General features: G+C 36.7%; 1 protein-coding gene and 1 pseudogene across 1 annotated transcript; both read left to right on the top strand.

Annotated features, from left to right (window-relative positions):
• The first annotated feature begins 1,181 nt into the window (after positions 1-1,181).
• On the top strand, positions 1,182-3,262 carry LOC131317156 (uncharacterized). Its single transcript, XM_058346728.1, has 3 exons — positions 1,182-1,212; positions 2,330-2,385; positions 2,951-3,262. The coding sequence occupies exons 1-3, from the start codon at positions 1,182-1,184 to the stop codon at positions 3,260-3,262; spliced, it is 399 nt and encodes a 132-aa protein (XP_058202711.1).
• Positions 3,263-9,233: 5,971 nt separating this feature from the next.
• On the top strand, positions 9,234-17,489 carry LOC131317157 (flavonol 7-O-beta-glucosyltransferase UGT74F1-like; annotated as a pseudogene).
• The last annotated feature ends 1,295 nt before the right edge of the window (positions 17,490-18,784 follow it).

Genomic DNA, 18,784 nt, shown 5'->3' on the forward strand with positions numbered 1-18,784 from the left:
ATTCAAGATTTGTTTTTAAATCAATTCGATCCGTTAAAGGTACTATAATCCTATCCAACATCTTTTCCAAGTATATTAAGTGTTTATATGCTTAACCATATGTCCCGAACGAAAAAAAAATAGTTCAATGCACGTTTTCTGCCATATTCATCAAATTGATATTATTTTTGAGCCTGACACTCTATTTGTAATTATTTACAAATAAGATGACCCTTATGATATTATTTTTAAAATCTTTATGATATTAATATTATAAAAAACTACTGACTTGATATTATTTTCTTACAATATAATAACATCTTAGTATAAAACGTATTAATTATATCAGTTTAATTTATTTGATAAATTGAGTTGGTTTTAAATGTTTCGAAACATCTTTGCTACCTTCCAAACCTCATTTTTGATGCCCGGACTATTTTTTCTAGACTTTTCGTACCTAAAAGATCATAACTTGTTAAGATCATATTTTTTTTATTTAATTATCTATTTATTAAATTATTTATTAGTTATCTATCAAGTTTACTAACGAAAAATCTTTGCGACCTTCCGAACAACGTTTTAACATCCAAACTATTTTTTTTAGACTCCTTGCATCTCAAAAATGATATCTTGATTAATTTAATATTTTTTTATTTAATTTATTATTTATTATTATTTTTATAGTGTTTTCAATCAAAATTACCTTACGACCTTATAAACCTTATTATTAATGCCCGAGTAATTTTATTTAGACTCCTTACTTTCCGAAGATGAAACTTTATTAATCTCAACATATTTTAATTAGTAAATTATTTATTATCTATTTACTTCACTTTCGGCCACTTTATTTAATGTCTTCATTTAAAATAATCCCGCGACCCTCCGAACCCAACTTTTGATACTCAACTGGTTGAAATAGAACCTCTTCGACTCTTAATCAGGTCACATTAATTATTTTAATATTTTTACCTAATTAATGCATTAAATCAGTTTTTAATTAATCTAATTACTTAGAAACAATTAATGAGAGTCTAGAAAAATATTTTTTTTAAATTCTTTTAAAAAGCTCTTACTTATTATCATCTTGGCCATACGAGATTAAGGGCAATGGCCTATTCATAAAAGGTTGTGTGATTGTTTGCTTGTAGTTTGTTTTAATTATTATTCGTTTTAATTGTATATTGCACTATTACTTGATTGGAATGCTAGATGGGACCCTACAGACATGGGATGGTATGCGAATAGAATTCACCTAGACGATGCTAAATAATGGATGAATTGAAAAGTTTTATTTTTAGATTGCCTGCAGGCGTGATTTTGAGATGTGATGAAAATGAAACTGGCGGTGTCCAGTGATAAATTGATAGATTGGCGGGTGTCCAGTAATGAATTGATAGACTGGCGGGAGTCCAGTGATGATTGTGAAGTGATTTGTGAAATGGTATATAAGATAGGCGAACCCTAGTTGTGATTCAAGCATGATAAGCTTTCCCCTTGTTGTAGTTATTGGGGTGCACACTCGGTATATAACTTAGGTGTACCTGCGACAGCAAAGGGAAGTGATCTCATGGGACCGAGCATGACTAGCGGTTGGGGAGGAAAGATCTCGCGGAGAGATCTTAGATTTCACATTAGGATAATGAATAGTAATAAATTGGTGTTGTAAATCCTTATTCTGCTCTTTCGCATTATTATTATCCTGTTGTTTGCTATCTATAAAGTAAGAGGGGTGGTTGGGTTGGATTATTCTACTGGGTGATTTATCACTCACGGATACGTCTGTATCCTGTCAAATCGTTTGCTTCGGGCGATCAATTTGCCAGTGAGCGCAGGATTCAATGGAGAGGATTCAAAGATGTTGCAGATCAACACGGAAAGAATATCAGGAACGAAGATCGAGTATGTTTCGGATTTGTATCAAGTCTAGAGTCGGCTTTGAAATTAATGTATTTTGAATCAGTAAATTTATCTTGTGACTATAATAGCTAAACTTTATTTTGAAAATTTATATTTATTTAGCAAATTTTCTTAAGATTTTATTTTATTTTGCTTCCGGAAAGTCGGGGCGTTACAGCAACTATATATTACATTCTAAATATCCAACAATATATGTGGTTATATTTTTCACATTTTGATTTTGGCCTTTTCGTTTTTGTGTGGATTTGAGTGGAGTTTTTTTTATGATTTTTAGAGGTCAAGATTTTGTATATATTCCAACATCACGTCTCACTTTTAATAATTATTTACATGATAATCATCTCTCTCTCTCTCTCTCTCTCTCTCTCTCTCTCACATATGGCTTTAAGCTTATCATATTAATTTTTCTTTCTTGGTTGCATCCATTGTGTAGGAAGTTGTCCATTTATTAAAGGGAGGGCATTTATTGGTGGATTGAAGGAGGAGGAGGTATAATATTGTTGATGACTTAATAGGTAGTCTGTTCATAATTTTATGAATATGTCATTATCAAAATTTATGAACAAAATCTAAAACAGGAAACGTTAGTAGGATGAACCAACAAAAAAAAAAAGGGGGTCTAATAAATCTAAAATAGTATGGTTTGAAAAAGGAAGGGGGAAGAGGGTTAAATACTTATGTACAGTATATGATTTGAGAAGAAGAAAAAAAGGTGTGGGTGGAGTGGGTGTATATGCTTATGTGGGAAGAGTGACTTACAAAACAATGAAGAGTTAGTGATTACCGAAGATGAATTTGTATGGATGTATTGACCAATTTCTAGAGTTAATGATTAGAATATGAATTTGTATGGATATATTGACCAAGAGGAGCTGTCCCCAAGGAGAACTATGATTTTTAGTGTTCCAATTTTTGATTTGTTTGACTATTTTATCTATCATCTTCAGTAGTCTTACATTTCTTTTCTTTTGTTTATTAACTATGTGCTTGGTTTTTTTACCTACGGTAACGATGTTCGCTTTCATATGACAAGGAGGCTCTTGTATTATTGAAGTTAACAGGCGAACAATTTGGCAAATTGGCCTTCATAGCAAGAATATCTTTGTCACTGTCATCTTCAGATTTTCCTTTTCATATGACAAAGCGTCAATTTTCAGTTCGCTTGGCATATGCTATGACCATTAACAAATCACAAGAACAATCTGTCAAATTCGTTGGAGTCGATTTGCGCACATCTGTATTTAGTTATGGGCAACTATATGTGACATTATCAAGGTGCACATCTTTTGACCGTATAATTGTCATTCTCCCCAAAGAAGAAATAGATTTCACTACCAATATTGTTTACCCTGAAGTTCTGCTGTAGTTTGCTTTATCATACCAGGTACAATGAGTTGTAAAATATTATAATTTAATTTTCCTCTGTTATCATATATATGTAAAAAAAAATTACATTCATTTTTAAATTTGCAATTGATAGTTGAGTACGAGTTAACTTAGTTAAAATTAATGTACTCAAACTATAGTGATGTGACTCTTACCTATTTACATTCATTGTATTACGAAATTGTAATTTTCCATAATATTTTGTATTTTTTCAGTTTAATTGTTTTATTTTAGTATTTTTATGCAGAATTGGTCGCATATTTTATTTAAATTCTTTTGGGAGCATAATTAAGTATGGAGTAGTCATGTTGCTATTTTTTACATTTTTGAGTTTTAATGTATTCACGTTGTTATGTACATTTCTTTTCTTTTTTTGTCTTGCATACATGGTCGCCCCTGTGTAATGAAATTTCTGACTCCGTCCCTACTTGAGTGGTAAGGCTTTCAAGTGATATTACATTGACCAATGGTTAAGACTTTCCTAGAAAGTCTATGTATGTATATATATATATATATATGTATGTATGATTATGGTAGGCTTATATATATAGACGCACGCACACACACACACCCCTAGGAAAATCTAGGAAAGTAAATCTTGAAGGGTAATTAGGTTCAAGGCTATTACTTTTAGGCTTGCATATATGACAAGCCTAAGTATGCTACTTATGGAAGCATAATGATTATTTCCTTAGGTTTAAAAAGTTCAACTAGGGTTTGGAATAAATATCTCCTTGAAAGTGACCTTTCAATGGAGAGAAAGAACAATGTTCTTTCTAGGAAAGTGATTTGATTAAGAAAGTATAATGATGGGTTTGATTGTCATGAGTGGGGAAAATGACAAGTCAATGGAAGGTGAAATGATTAAAGGGTTGGCTTTGGCTTTTGAAAATGACTTGTCAATGCAAAAAGAATGAATTAGGCTTCAAAGTAGCCTTTCTAGGAAATTTTAGGGTGATATATATACATATATGTATATACATACATGCATGCCAAGGTTACTTGTAGAAAGGAGAAAGGAAGTGATGATGAATTATGGACTTCTTGATGTGATAATACATAATCATGGTTGTTTGAAAGACACAAACTTGGTCTTGGTCTTGATTAGACAAGTCCATGGTAGTACTATTTTTTAGACAATATGAAGTCTTATTTCTATTTCTATTACTCAAATGATAGAAATTACCCTACGAACTATTATTCAATGGGTAAAAAGATAATGATGAGAAAAGATATTATTGGAAGAAGTAATGATGAGTAATAAAATCTTGAAATGACTAGTTATGAAGGTGCAATGATTTCCTAGTCTGGGGTTGAAGAGGTTCAATTAGGATGTAGAAAGGTTCACAAGGTTCAAAGGTGGGTGAAAATGTTCCCCTTGGATTTAGGAGGATTCATAAGGGTCATAAGGTTCAACTAGATGAAACTAGCCTTGAAAAGTAACTGGATTGGCAAAACTAATTAGTTAGGAATTAACTAGACTTACCAAGTAGAATTTCTAGCTAATAAATGAAATTTTATAGTTTAATAGAAACTTTCAAATATTTAACGAAATTTTTACTTACCAAAAATCAGGGTTGTTATAGTTGGCCTATTAAGAAACAACAAGTGAATAAGATGAGTGTAGTGAAAATGAGAATGTTGAGGTGAATGTATGGTAAGACTAGACGAGACATTATTAGAAATGAAAATGGTTCGTGAGATGGCAGGTGTAGCATCCATAGAAGAGAAGTTGAGGGAAAACAGGCTAAGGTGGTTTGGGAATGTCTACCATAAACTAGGAGATGCAGTAGTTAAGAGAGTGGATAGGATACCTTTGGGTAGCAATGTTACGAGGAGGGGTAGACCTAAATTGACATTAGAATGTAGTGTGCAAAGATATGAGTATAGTATGTTTGTGTGAACAAGTGGGCCTTGACAGAGCTCAATGGAGGAAAATAATTCATGTAGCCGACTCCAAGTGATTAGGATATAAGGCTCGGTTTGGTTTGGTATCTTTTTTAGTTGATCTCAAACAAACTTTAATCAAATCAATGGCTATTCCAATGAGAAATTTAGTTTATTTCATGTTTGAGCAAGCCTAGGAAGCTAGTAACAAGCTTGATGTTCCGATTGGCTTCGTTAATGCCTATTCTCGATAGAATTGCTTGTTTATTTGTGAATTGATCTTGAATGGGTTTTGAATGCCTCAAAAAAGAGGAAGCAGGAGAAATACCAAAGTTGAACATGCAAAGGTCTTGAATTTGGCTCTGTTAAGGAAGCACAGATATTTTACTATGCCTAAAAGTTTGGAGAAGGTGTCTAGAGGAGAGAAAAACAGATAGGGTTAGGGTTTTAAGGTTGAGGATGACGTTTTGTGGGGGTGATGGTTATTTAAAGAAGTTTCGTAAATACCCTTGTCTTTAACAGTCAATGTGGATGGAGTTAGCTCCGGGGACTATTTAAACTTGCATCGTAAACGTTGGCATACAATATACGCGATTTATATATTGGGGACCAAATTGATATTTTGAAAATAATTTAGGGACTATCGGTACAAATAGGCAGCCTTAACCCTAACCCTACACACACACACATTAGCGAATGCCCGTGCCTGAATGCATGGTTCGAACATTCAGCATACGCAAATTAAAATTGAACAACAAATTTAACCAACCAAGACCCATAGAACAAACTCAAACGCATAAATCTTGATCAAATAAAAAAACACCATCCAAAACAACGATGAAAATAAAAATTGATATACATTAATGAAAATGCGTGCCTCAAGGAGACATCTAAAAAGAGAACATGAAACATGTCAAGACTAAAAATCTTCAAGCATATTGATCCTTTTGAGCTTCGAGGCTTCTCGATCACAATCCTAAAAAAGAATGATATGTCAACAGAAGCCCAGTTAGTACGCTAAGTCATTTATTTAAGGGATGATACATAATAACAGAAGAAAATTAAATTATAATATTTTACAACTCATTGTACCTGGTATGATAAAGCAAACTACAGTAGAACTTCAGGGTAAACAATATTGGTAGTGAAATCTATTTCTTCTTCGGGGAGAATGACAGTTATATGGTCAAAAGACGTGCTCCTTGATAATGCCACATATAGTTGCCCATAACTAAATACAGGTGTGCGCAAATGGACTTCAACGAATTTGACAAATTGTCCTTGTGATTTGTTAATAGTCATAGCATATGCCAAGCGAACTGGAAATTGATGCTTTGTCATATGAAAAGGAAAATCTGAAAATGACGATGATAAAGATATTCTTGGTATGAAGGCCAATTTGCCTACGATACCGATGTTCGCTTTCATAGTTGATTGGTGGGCCAGCTTCTCTATTTTGCTCTTCAATTGGCACTTGAACATCCACATGCATCTCTACTCTTTCAGCCACTGGAATCATATTAATATCATTTTCACGTTTTATCATGTAAACGGGACACAATAAACTCGATTGGTACATATCATTATTACACTCAATGCATAACATTTTTTTCTTTATCTACTTCATGAGCACTCTCATACAGGTGGCTTATTCCTTCATCTATACATATAAACAAAAGAAAGTCTGTATTGTTAGTATACTAAAAAGCGCAATTTAGACTACGGTCAAGTTCCAAAATTTAGTATTTGTAATTAGAAGTCTTACCAATTGGTGGGTCAATTTCTATGTTTTGATCTTCAATAGATGCATGAGTATCCTCATGCGTCTCGACTACGCTCATTGGTAGCATTTCATTGTCACGATTTATCATGTAAATAGGACACAAAAAACTCAACTGCAATTCAATATTACTACAAATGCATACCATTTATTTCTTTATCTTCTTCGTGAGCACTCTCATGCCGACAAACGCTTCCTTCATATTATATAGATAAACAAAAGAAAGCGCAGTTTAAAAGTCTTACCATTTGGTGGTTCAATTTGCATGTTTTGCTCTTCAACTGGGTCAATTTGCATATTAATTTCATTCGCATTATTCATCCAGCAAATGAGACACCAAAAAAACAAAGATGGGTAATTACATTAGTAAAAAAAAGATTGACATAACTGTGTTCCTCCTTTTATGTTATTTAAAAAAAAAGATTCAAACATTTTTCTCTTATTTCTACGTGTGAAGACATCCCATGAGTAGGAACACATTATTGCATAAGGAAATGATTTGAAATGATTTTTCTTATGTTGCTTTCCTTGTGTCACTACGAAACGTAAGTGTAGTGTAGAAACGTTCTGGGAAATTTAGTGTAGAAATTCATTACTGAAAATAATAGTATTCAATTAAGCTTTCAAAAATCAACGCCAATCTATCCCATTATCCAATCAAGCTTTCAAAAATTATTACCAAAAATCGGCATTAAAAATCATTACCCAAAAAAATCGGCAGTCAAAGAAAAGCAAGATTGAAATCTATCACTCTAATCAAGCCAATCAAGCTTAAAAAATTATTTCCAAAAATTGAAAAAATCACTCTCAACCGTCAAATGAAATCAATCTGAGTCAATCTACGGTATCTACCTATGGAAACTTTCGGATTATTAGTCAGATTGAGTCATTAAAATTTGAAATTTGAAATTAGATACAATGCTTGCTTTGAATTTCTCCAACTAAATAGAAACAAAGGAGAATACTCAAATTCATTGGCAGGAAAATAAAATTTCATTTGAAACCCCATTTTTATTCATGCCGTCAAAATATTTCAATTATTTACCTTGTCAAAGCACAACCACCAAACCTTCCAGTTGACTGGTAAACTACTATTATAAAATGATAATAGAAATAGCTACTTTTCATATTTTTTCTTGAAACCACTGGAAAAAAAATCATGCGCACCTATGTTCACAAACCATGCGGTTAAAATTCTTACCATGTGGTGCTCTCCCTCGGTACTTGAGCGGTACTCTCCCTCAGTTAAGCGTTTTGTTGAAAAATAAGTACCCAGCAGAGTCGCCACTGTGGGCTGCCCGCCCGGTGTGCGCTCGACGAGTCGCCACCCGGATTTTTGAGATGGATGATCCGAGAAACCGAGAACTCGTTTGAAAAATGTTTTTGGTCTAGCGATAACGTCGAGACTTTGGGTTCGGGAGCCACGTTACAAACGGGGAAGGTTTTGTTGAAAAGCACCTCATTCACCCGGTAAAACCGGTCTCTACTAAACATTTTCTAAGGGGGAAATTTTGTACATCTTTTGAAAAATAGAACTCTTTAATAAACAAGTAAGAGGGGAAGGGTCATGGGAAGATATATTGCATTGGCGTGCATGTGGTGCTATCTGTTACAAAAATGATAAGAGTATGATATTGTAAAATGAAGTAACTAAACAGTGGACTGTCTAGATCAGAACTATTATCACACGACTTATCACAATATCGCGCACGGTCTTGCGATACGCCGTGCGGTCCACCTATTCCGTTATAAGACTATTCATCAGTACCCATAGCAACGCTCGGTGTTCTAGATATCCCGTGCATAACTTTTAAAGATATCTAAAAATACCCAACTACTGTCTTACTTTAGAATGACACCATTTTCTTCAAGCCATGAACAAGAAACAAGTTTTGATGTATTTGAACATTTGAGAAAGCGAAAAGGCCTTGTTTAAGAACTAAAACATGGCTTGTAGATATGGTCTTATTCTGAAGATACTGACGACAATGTTTTAGCAAGCCTGATGATGAACAGCCATGATCTAGACAGTCTAGCTAAATAAACAGAGATTAGTAAAATACCATGCGTTTGAACGTACTACGTCGTGCGATGCATCAGAACGCCGCACGACGTGGTATATCCTGCACAGTGACTGCTTTTGTTTTTGAAAATGGTTTTTTAAATCAGTATTTAACCAAAAGGGGTCAAGCCTGACTACAGAATAGTTCCCTCAGGGATAGGAACAGGGCCTATCCCAAGGAAACTTGTTTTTACCTTTGGACTTGAGCTTGAATGAGGGCGGATGATGTTGGATGAATATGGACAAGATCGAATGGGAGAAGAGGAGTGTGGGTATGAATGGTTGTTGGATGTCTTGGTAGGTAAGGTCTCAAAATGAGTACAAGACTCACTTTAATGGTGAGGAGAAAAATGGGGCATTTTGAGAAAGAAAGTGCCAAGAGAATGTCGTTAGAGTAACCTTCTTAGGACTTGGAAATAAGGAATGGGTGTAAAAGCATGAAAGAGAAGGAAAATTCAGAGAGAGAGAGAGGGAGAGACCCTTTTCTCTTGAGTGGAAAGGTGTATTTATAGGCAAAAGGCAAGGATTTTGAATTCAAATGATGGAGGCATTTTCTGGGCGGGCCAGAAGTGCTTTTTCAGCTGAGCCACTTTTGTAGCTGTGGCTCAAGTGAGCATGACCGACAGCTTTCTGAGCCAATCGAAACTTTACCCGTAATGCCGTGCGGTTAACCTCATGACCTTGTACTGCATAATAAGTTTTATTACGCCGTGCAGTGTAGAATGTTCCGTACGGTATTCTAGGTTTAGTCTAGGGTTTCTTGGGCTTATCTAGGTTTTTGGATTTTTGGGCTTTTAGGTTAAGGAAGTCCTTTATTTAAGCTCTCAAAGGTATTGTTTCCTTTATTTTATCATCGGGATGTTCAAAGAACCTCCGAGGTCCGGATTGGGGTGTCTACACATATCCAAGCCAAGGCCACTTTAACCCTGTGCTCCAATTCTGCAAGCGCCTTGCCTCCAAAGGCCTTAAAGCCACTATTGCCATCACAACTTTCATCTCCAATTCCCTGCACCCCAACTCCGACTCTGTCAGATTCGACACGATATCCGACGGCTACGACAAAAGCGGCTTCATGTAAGCAGGTGACGTCCAAGCGTACCTCACCCGCTTAGAATCCGTCGACTCAAAAACCCTGGCCAAGCTCATCAAGAGGCACGAAAGCTCCGACTGTCCCGTTGATTGCGTCGTTTATGACACGTTCATGCCTTGGGCTCTGGAAGTAGCCAAACACCATGGCTTAGCTGGGGCTGCTTTCTTCACGCAGCCCATCATGGATTTCTGACGCTACAAGTGTCGTCGTTGCTGGTCTCGATTCCCGGGATGTCGTTGCTTGAGTTGGAGGACATGCCATCGTTCATTTATGTTCATGGTTCTTATCCAGCTAACTTTGAGATTGTTCTAAGCCAGTTCTCAAATGTGGAGAAAGTTGATTATATTCTTGTTAACACATTCTACAAGTTGGAGGATAAGGTCAGTGTTCTTTGTTTTTATGTTTCTCTTATTTGAGTAGATACAAATTCAAGTTCATGAAACTGTTGTTGTTTTAGCATATAACGCTTGAAACATGTCCAATAACTAACACAAATTCATGAACCTAAACTGAGCTTAAATTGTGATTTTCGCCTCTTCTCTTGATTAGTTCAACAATCCTAACACAAGAATCACCAAAAAATGTTGGAGATATTACAAAAGTTTACACCAAAAATAAATATTACAATGGAATCTCGCTTTCTTTAAGAAGATTCAAGTCCTCTACGGTAACAAACCGGTGTAGTAGAAAATCTCTGACTTGTCCCCTTCAAGATATAAATAGCTCGATAATTTATCGTATGGTTCGGACCTACTCTGCACAAGTAAGAGAACCCAAAGCTCTACAAAAGAACACGCTTACACTTTGCCCAAGACTCTCACGCTCATATTAAATTTACAGGCTATTTTTTAGAGAAGAAAAAAGATGGACAAAGCTGGAGGAAAATACTAAGTGTTTAGGAGAAATTGGCTTATGGCTAAATGACTGGGATTGCTTCCTGAATACAAAGCCACCCAAGCAAGCCTTATATAGGCAAGAAAGAATCCAAAACATTAATGACTAAATCTCATAGGATAAATATGAATCCAAATTATATCTTTTTTATTAATAACTAAATTCACTTGGATATTGATAGATTTGCTAGATATGGATAGATATGAAAGATATGCTTCCGATTCTTTCTAGATTTGCTAGATTTTTCTAGATTTACTAGAGATTCTCCTTGATTCTTCTAGATTTGCTTAGATATCCAAACACCCAATTAAATGATGTGATCTCAAGATTAGATATGATCTTGCGAGTGGATATCCAAATAAATGCTAAGATAATAATCTCCTATACAAATATACACGTGACTTGTAAAGTCTAGTACCAAAAATTGTACGGAAATTTAATATTAAAATAATAAATTTCCGACACAAAAATTGCAAACAATGAACGCACATATGGGTACGGGGTATGCATGAATGCTAGATTTTATGTATAAAGCTCAAAAAAAAAAGAAGATTTGTTCTCATTTTTTGGCTTGAATGATCGATTAGCTTGGCGGACCAAACAAAATAAACGATTTCAGTCATACTCTAGGCCCGAGATGGAGCCCATCCAAAGAGCACAACACTCTACTGTGCCGAACGGGTACCACGTGGCGATATCCAGCGGCAGTGATCCGGATCGTCCATACGTATTTTGAACGGTCCATATTTATTCCCTCTCTCTCCCCTCACCCCACCACTTTTTCTCTTCTTTTTCTCTCTCTAAAATTTGGACCGTCCAAAACACGTTTGAACGGTCGGATCAATCACTGACCCAGTACCACGTGTGGTACCCTATATGTGATGAAGTTTGTTTTTGAGTGGTATGTTTTCCAATGACAGGCCGCAATGACTGGGAGGCCGTACTTAGCAACCACTTGCCCTTATTGATTCGAGTGTATGTGCCATGTAGCGGAGAAAATTTTCGGTGCCAAATGGGTATATTCCACATGGTACTCGCTCAGCAAATTTGGGCCGTCCAATACACTTTTGGACGGCTCAGATTGAAACCCTCTCTCTCTCTCTCCTTCCACACCAATACTTTCTCTCTTCTTTTTTTCTCTCTAAATCCGAGCCGTCCAAAAGCGCAATAGACGGCTCGAATGCACCGAACGGGCACCACATGGAACCCACCGGGTACGGAAAAATTTTCCCATGTGGCGAGATGGCCAACCTTCTTGGACTATTACTCCGGATCCCTATTTACTCCAGGTCCCTCAGTTGCATATTCAATTGTACAGACCCTACGAAGTATTGCCAGGGCCAGACTAAACCAGAAATCAAATATGAGGCCATCTACGAATTTTTCACAAGCTAAATAGTATAAAGTAGATAAATTACCTTTCCCAAAACAAATTCAAGTACTTATTAACATGAAAATCCCAAACAACATCAACTGAATAGTACAACATATCAAAATCAACCTTAAATATCACAATTTCTTAAAAAAAAAAAAATGTAACCATACATATTATACGATTTCAAAAGCATTACTTAAATATCACTAAAGGGCAAACACACCACAAAATCATTGCAATGCATGAAATTTCTAAAGTGATGCTAGGAGTACTTATTTCACCTTACTAGATGACTTCAAACACACCACAAAATCAACCAAAGAAAGGAACACCAATCTTACGTGAAAAACCCCAAAATCGGATAAAAACCACGAGAAGGAATCATGCACTAAACACAAATGTACGATTACAAGCAATCTTAACACTGACTGTGTATCCTCACCACGAGTCCTAAGATCTACTTGCTGAATCCAGGTTCATCGTACCCACTGCATGATTGCCGAATCCTGAATCCTCAGGCCTTCTAGAAACCCTTTCGAACTCCACAAAATGATGCAAATCAAAGATTTATTGTTGATGAACTTACCCTCTTAAAGTTGAAAGTTAACACCAGAACACCATGGATCTTTAATGCTCTTCAAGATTCACGAAACCAATCCCTCAATAGGATTCTGAAATATTAGACGAAAACTCACGAAGGCTGCTGTATCGATGTTGAAGTAGAGAAAAAGAAAACCAGCCTCTCGAAGGAATTTTATCACAAATTAATTAATCAAACTTCGGTCTGTCTTCGAGCGGCGACCAAAGCTCAAGTTCAAAGGAGTATATGTATGGAGATTTCTCGTGAGCCAGAAGGAGAGATGCCTCGTCCCTTATTCTTCTTTTTTTTCTCTTCGACCTAATGGGTCGATTCTTATTAGAGCATCTCCAGCCTTCACCCATATTTTTTCTCAAATTTGAGTCAAATTTTGGATAAAAACCCATTTTGGATAGACACATCTCCAACCATCAAACCCAAATTTTACACATCTCTCTCTTTCTCTCTCTCTAACTAGCCGTTGGAGAAATGGGTAAAGGCAAAAGTTGTCTCAGATTTGGGTAAAAAAATGGGTAAAACCCAAAATGGGGAAGGGTTTGGGTCAAAGATTGGAGAGAGATTTTTGTGATTTTTGCCCCATTTTTAAATTTGAGTCTTAAAATGGGTCAAGAGTAGAGATGCTCTTAAGACCCCAAAATGCATTTGAGCAAAAACCGAACCGGCCCAATAAGAAGTTGATTTTGCTGGAGCAAAATACCCCGTCTTCCAACTCTTTCATGAACTGGTCCAATAAGAACTTGATTTACATCTACCGCACTAAAAAACAATACAATATAATGATTCCTTTCCACATCCTAAATAGACGCTTCTAAAAAAAAGTAAAAGAAAAAATTACACCTCAATAAAATGGGGATACATGGAAAGGTGTTATTTGGTCATGAATGTGCCAACCAAAAGGGAGCTCGGCCTATGGAGTTTCAATGCACTTAGTTGCAATGAGGTCGCAGACTCGCAGGCTCAATTTCTAAGGAGAGAGGAAGGATGATATCCTTGTTGATGGGAGGAGAAGGGGTTTTGGTAGTATCAAAATCTTCCACTGTATGATGAGCACCCAATATTGTAGATATTTGGTGTGACTAGTTTCATTTTATGTTGTTTTAATTTGCATTTATCTAGCTTTTATTTGATACTGCACGTAAGGTGTGTTTTTAGTGTTTTCAGGTAAAACGTGCAAATAAGGCGCATTTCAACGCCAAGGAATGCTCCGGATGCTTCCAAGTATCCGAAGACCCTGTCGGCCCCTTAAAATCTGTCTAAGTATGGAAAAATGACTTTCAGGAAAAGTATCGATTCTCGAGATTAAAAATGGCGGTAATTGATCCTTGAATTTTTCTAAGAGTAACTACAAAGTTGCAAGGTTTTATTTGAAGAGCAAGGTCATGTTTTGAGCCATTTTCTCTTGTGAAAAACGTGCAGATTTCCATTTTACACTAAAAGTGGGGGGTTGACATTTTGATTTAATTGGAATCTTAAAATTCTGGTAATGCCATTGTTTTCAAATGGGGGGTACTTCCTTATTTTCATTAAATAAATTAAAGTAAAGAAAAGGTAAAAGAAAGGTTTAAAATGTAGTGAAAATAAGATGTTGTGGAGCTCCGGGGCCGTCGGGTGCCAAGTCTTGGAGGCTGGCCTGAAGACTGGAGATAAGCTCCGCGTATCGATACGGATTAAGAGCTGTATCGATACGCGTTGGTTAATTGGGCAGGCAGAGAGTTCGTATCGATACAGCCATAAACCGTATCGATACGGGCGCGTTACGGGAAATTGGTCTTCTCAGCTTAGCGATGTGGTATCGATACTTTGCATAATCTGTATCGATACGGGGAGCTCTCGGCCAGATATTTGCTGCTTTTTGGACTTTCTATTTATGGAATAGTTGCTACTTATAGTATGTTTCTAGGATATTTGTTGGGAGAGAAGTTGAGTTGTATAAATACTCTTCTCTCCCACTTTATCTCATAACTACTTTATGTTCTAGGTTAGGTTTCCTCCATAGTTTTTCTCAAGCTTTCTTAGTTTAATTGTTCAAGAATTTCTTAAGGTAATTGTTGTTTGTTAATTTCTCACTTATTAATGTTGTAGCTACGGACTAGATTCTCCTTAATATCAAATTTATTTTCGTTTTCATCGGTTAAATATGTTTGTCATATTTATGCTTTGTCTAGTCTTTTTAGCTATGTGTGAGTAGTTTCTTGGCTAAGTCTCGGGGTACTCTTTCCCAATGACTTAGGTGATTATTTGGTTCTCAAACCTTCGGGCTTAAAATCATGGTTTTCGGAATTTCATTAACCTAGCCATTTTGGTCTAAGCGAGGGGTGTTAACTCCTTAGTATGTCGTTTAGTCAAGCGGTCTTGGCAAGTGGCATATTGAGGGCTCGTGGCCTCCTACGTGTTAGATACATTAGCAAAAATAGGTTGGTTTAGCTCCGATTAATCACATCTTTCGATAAACGTAGTCTTTTAAAGGTAAATCTTCCGAGTGTAAGCGCGCGGTCGTGACTCTCACTTGAGTTATAATTGAGAACCGGTAAAGGCCTTTGTCAAGGGTTAGACGATCCCTAGACTTGCCTCTTTTAGTTTATAAAGCTCGTATCTAATTTGTTACTTTAGCCTTTTCACCGTTAAAAGCAAAACTAAGTTGGCCGTCTTAAACGCCACAATCCACCATATAAAACCTACAATCCGATTAAGCTATTTTCGATTCTCTATGGGTACGATCCCGGACTTTTCAGTTATTATGCTACCGACGACCTAGCCTTACGCTTGGGGTTTTTCTCAACCTTATTTGAAGGCGAGGTTTGAAGGCGAAGCACTGTACGACAAAAATAATTGAAAATCCAAAAACTGTACTTCAATTAAAGTTAGACTTGTTTACAAGTTATTAACAACACTTCAAGAGATAAAGATAAAGTTGGAATTTCTTTGGGTTTTCTCATTTGACTCGTCAAAAGTTGGAATTTTTTCGGCTTGATTATTGTGTGATGTTTTTGTTTTTGGTCAAGTCAGCCCAATGTTTTTTTTTTTCTCGGCAAACGAAACTTTTTATAAAAAACTCGAAAGGGTACATCGAAGGAGAAATAAAAAAAAGCGCACATAACTAGTCCATCCAACACAAAGTTGGACAGACCCAACACCTCAACACGAACTACAACTTAAGCTTACGAATGCCATCAAGGTACACCTTAAACTCCTCCACCGAATAAATCTTGATTGCGAACTTAGTCTTCATCCACATTGCGACTCTAGTTTTTACCAATTTCCCCACCACTTCAAAACTCGTAGAAGCGTTGTTAAACACATAGTCATTCCGGACCAGCCACAGAGACCACAGAGTGGCATAGAAAGACGTTTCCCACACATTTTTCTGCAGATTCCTAAACCTGGAGTCAAACCACCATCGAGCTAAATTTGATAACATTTTCGGACAAACCCACGTCACATGCCACCAATCCAAAATAAGAGACCAGGTCTTCCAAAAAAATTGACAGTGCAATAATACATGGTCCGGCAATTGGCCCAACAATAGGCCCAATGTTGACAATTGGCCCAACAATTCCATCTTTCTACTTGGACAACAGAGTCCAAAATGACAAAGATTATGGCCTCAATCTCTTCAAAATATTGGACCCCTCCGTTTGCCTTGAATGGCTAAGCAACAAGCCCAAAAGGTCTGTTGTCTATGTCTCATTTGGTAGCATGGCACATCTAAGTGAAGAGCAAATGGAGGAACTAGCATGGGGCTTCAAGGGAACCAATTTCTACTTCTTGTGGGTCGTTAGGGCCGCCGAGGAAGCCAAGCTACCGGGAAAATTTTACCGAGGAGACGTTCGGCAGGGGCTTGGTGGTCGGATGGAGCCCGCAACTAGAAGTGCTGGTGAGCGAGGCCGTCGGTTGTTTCTTTTCGCATTGTGGGTGGAATTTGACAATCGAGGCACTGAGCTTGGGGGTTCCGATGGTTGTAATGCCGCAATGGACCAACCAGACGACGAATGTCAAGTTTGTCCAAGATGTTTGGAAGGTGGGTATTAGGGTTAAGATGGATGAGAAGGGCATTGTTGGGAGAAAAGAAGTTGAGAGTTGTGTAAAGGAAGTGATGGAAGGGGAGATGGGGGAAGAAATGAAGAAGAATGCTACAAAATGGAGGGATTTGGCTAAAGAAGCTGTCAGTGAAGGTGGAACTTAAGAACATTGATGAATTTGTGTCTAGATTAACCAACTCTTTGTGCAAATCTTGAAACCATGCCTTATCATCATATTCCTATGGTAAACGTAAAATTGTGCCTTTTATATTCATGTCTCGTCGTGTCGACCCAAGTGCATTACAAAAAATGAGTCAAATGACGATTTCATGTAATAGACTCCATGTATTGTAATTGAGTTTTTTTGTTGAGAGAATATCAAAAGATTCATAAATGTAAATAATCCCAACAGACTCACATGCATATGAGAAGACTTGAACTCCTGACATCTTAGTGAGATGCAAGAGTCCTGACCAACTAGAATAGCTCCAATTAGTTACTAAGAATGAGTTTGTTTGGTAGTTAAATAATAGATGGATAAAAGTGGGTAGATAAATAAATAATGTGAGATGGGTCCTGACATCCTAGTGAGATACAAGAGTTCTCCCAGGTGCAAGAGACAAGTCCTTCCACCTGTTAACACTAGCTAGTTACCTCATAATTGCAGCCTCTATGGACATAACTAACACCACCTGTTTCGTACACATCTCTCCGCCCATTACAAACATTCAGGGGCGGATTTAGCTAAGGCACGCGAGTTTGAAACCCAGCAAGTCTTTGGCTTTTTTGTTTTATTTTGATGCTAAAACGTTTTGAAATAAAAAAGATTTCTTCAAAACTCGCTGAGTCGAACCCCAACCACCGAGTGCTTAGGTAGAAGCAATTAATACCGCAGTGCCAGCAATTAATACCGCAATGCCAACATAGACAATTATGTTTATTTATCAAATGAAAATATTAAAATATAAAACACTTGTCCATTCATTTTTTCTTAATGCTAGTACGTTTAAGTTTAAAGTTTTGTGCTCTATGAAGAATGTTTAAACATTTCTATTCTTATTATAATTTTTTCTTGAATGCATGTTCTCTTATATTAGATTATGAAATTTTTTATCAACTTTATACTTGTGAAATAACCCTTCTGTATGAGATTTCAGGATCCGCCACTGCAAACACCACTTTGTCTCAAACCTTTGTGTGAATATAATTTACTTACCACTGCCACTTCTCTCACAACCGCGACCTCTTTGAACATAACTAGCTAGCACCCCTGGAAGTAAATGCCGGGGGAGGGTCACAAAAAATTACTCACGTTTAAGAGAAATTTATCCGTGTCGGGTGGGTATATCCCACGTGGTACCCGTTCGGCACATTTGGGCTATCCAATACACTTTTAGAAGGCTGGGATTGAAACTCTCTCTCTCCTCTCACCCCAACACTTTCTCTCTCCAAATTCGAGTAGTCCAAAAACGTAATGGATGGTTCAGATGTGTAGAGTGGGCACCCCGTGGTACCCACCCAGCACTGAAATTTTTTCCCACACGGTTTGGAAATCCTATGGTGCACTCTCATGTAGTGCACTTTGTAGGACAAATCCGGACCGTCCATCTCATCGATCAATGGTTCAAATAAGTTTGTTATCTTTTACCGGTGAAAGTTAATTATTACCGGTAAAATATGACAAACATATTTAAACCATTAATTATTGAAATAGATGATTTAGATCTATCCTACAAAGTGCACTACAGGAAGTGCCCTGCAGGACTTAGTGAGTGTGTCCAACGACGAACTAATTTG

This window comes from Rhododendron vialii, chromosome 2a, assembly GCF_030253575.1.
Source record: "Rhododendron vialii isolate Sample 1 chromosome 2a, ASM3025357v1".
Classification (NCBI taxonomy): Eukaryota; Viridiplantae; Streptophyta; class Magnoliopsida; order Ericales; family Ericaceae; genus Rhododendron; species Rhododendron vialii.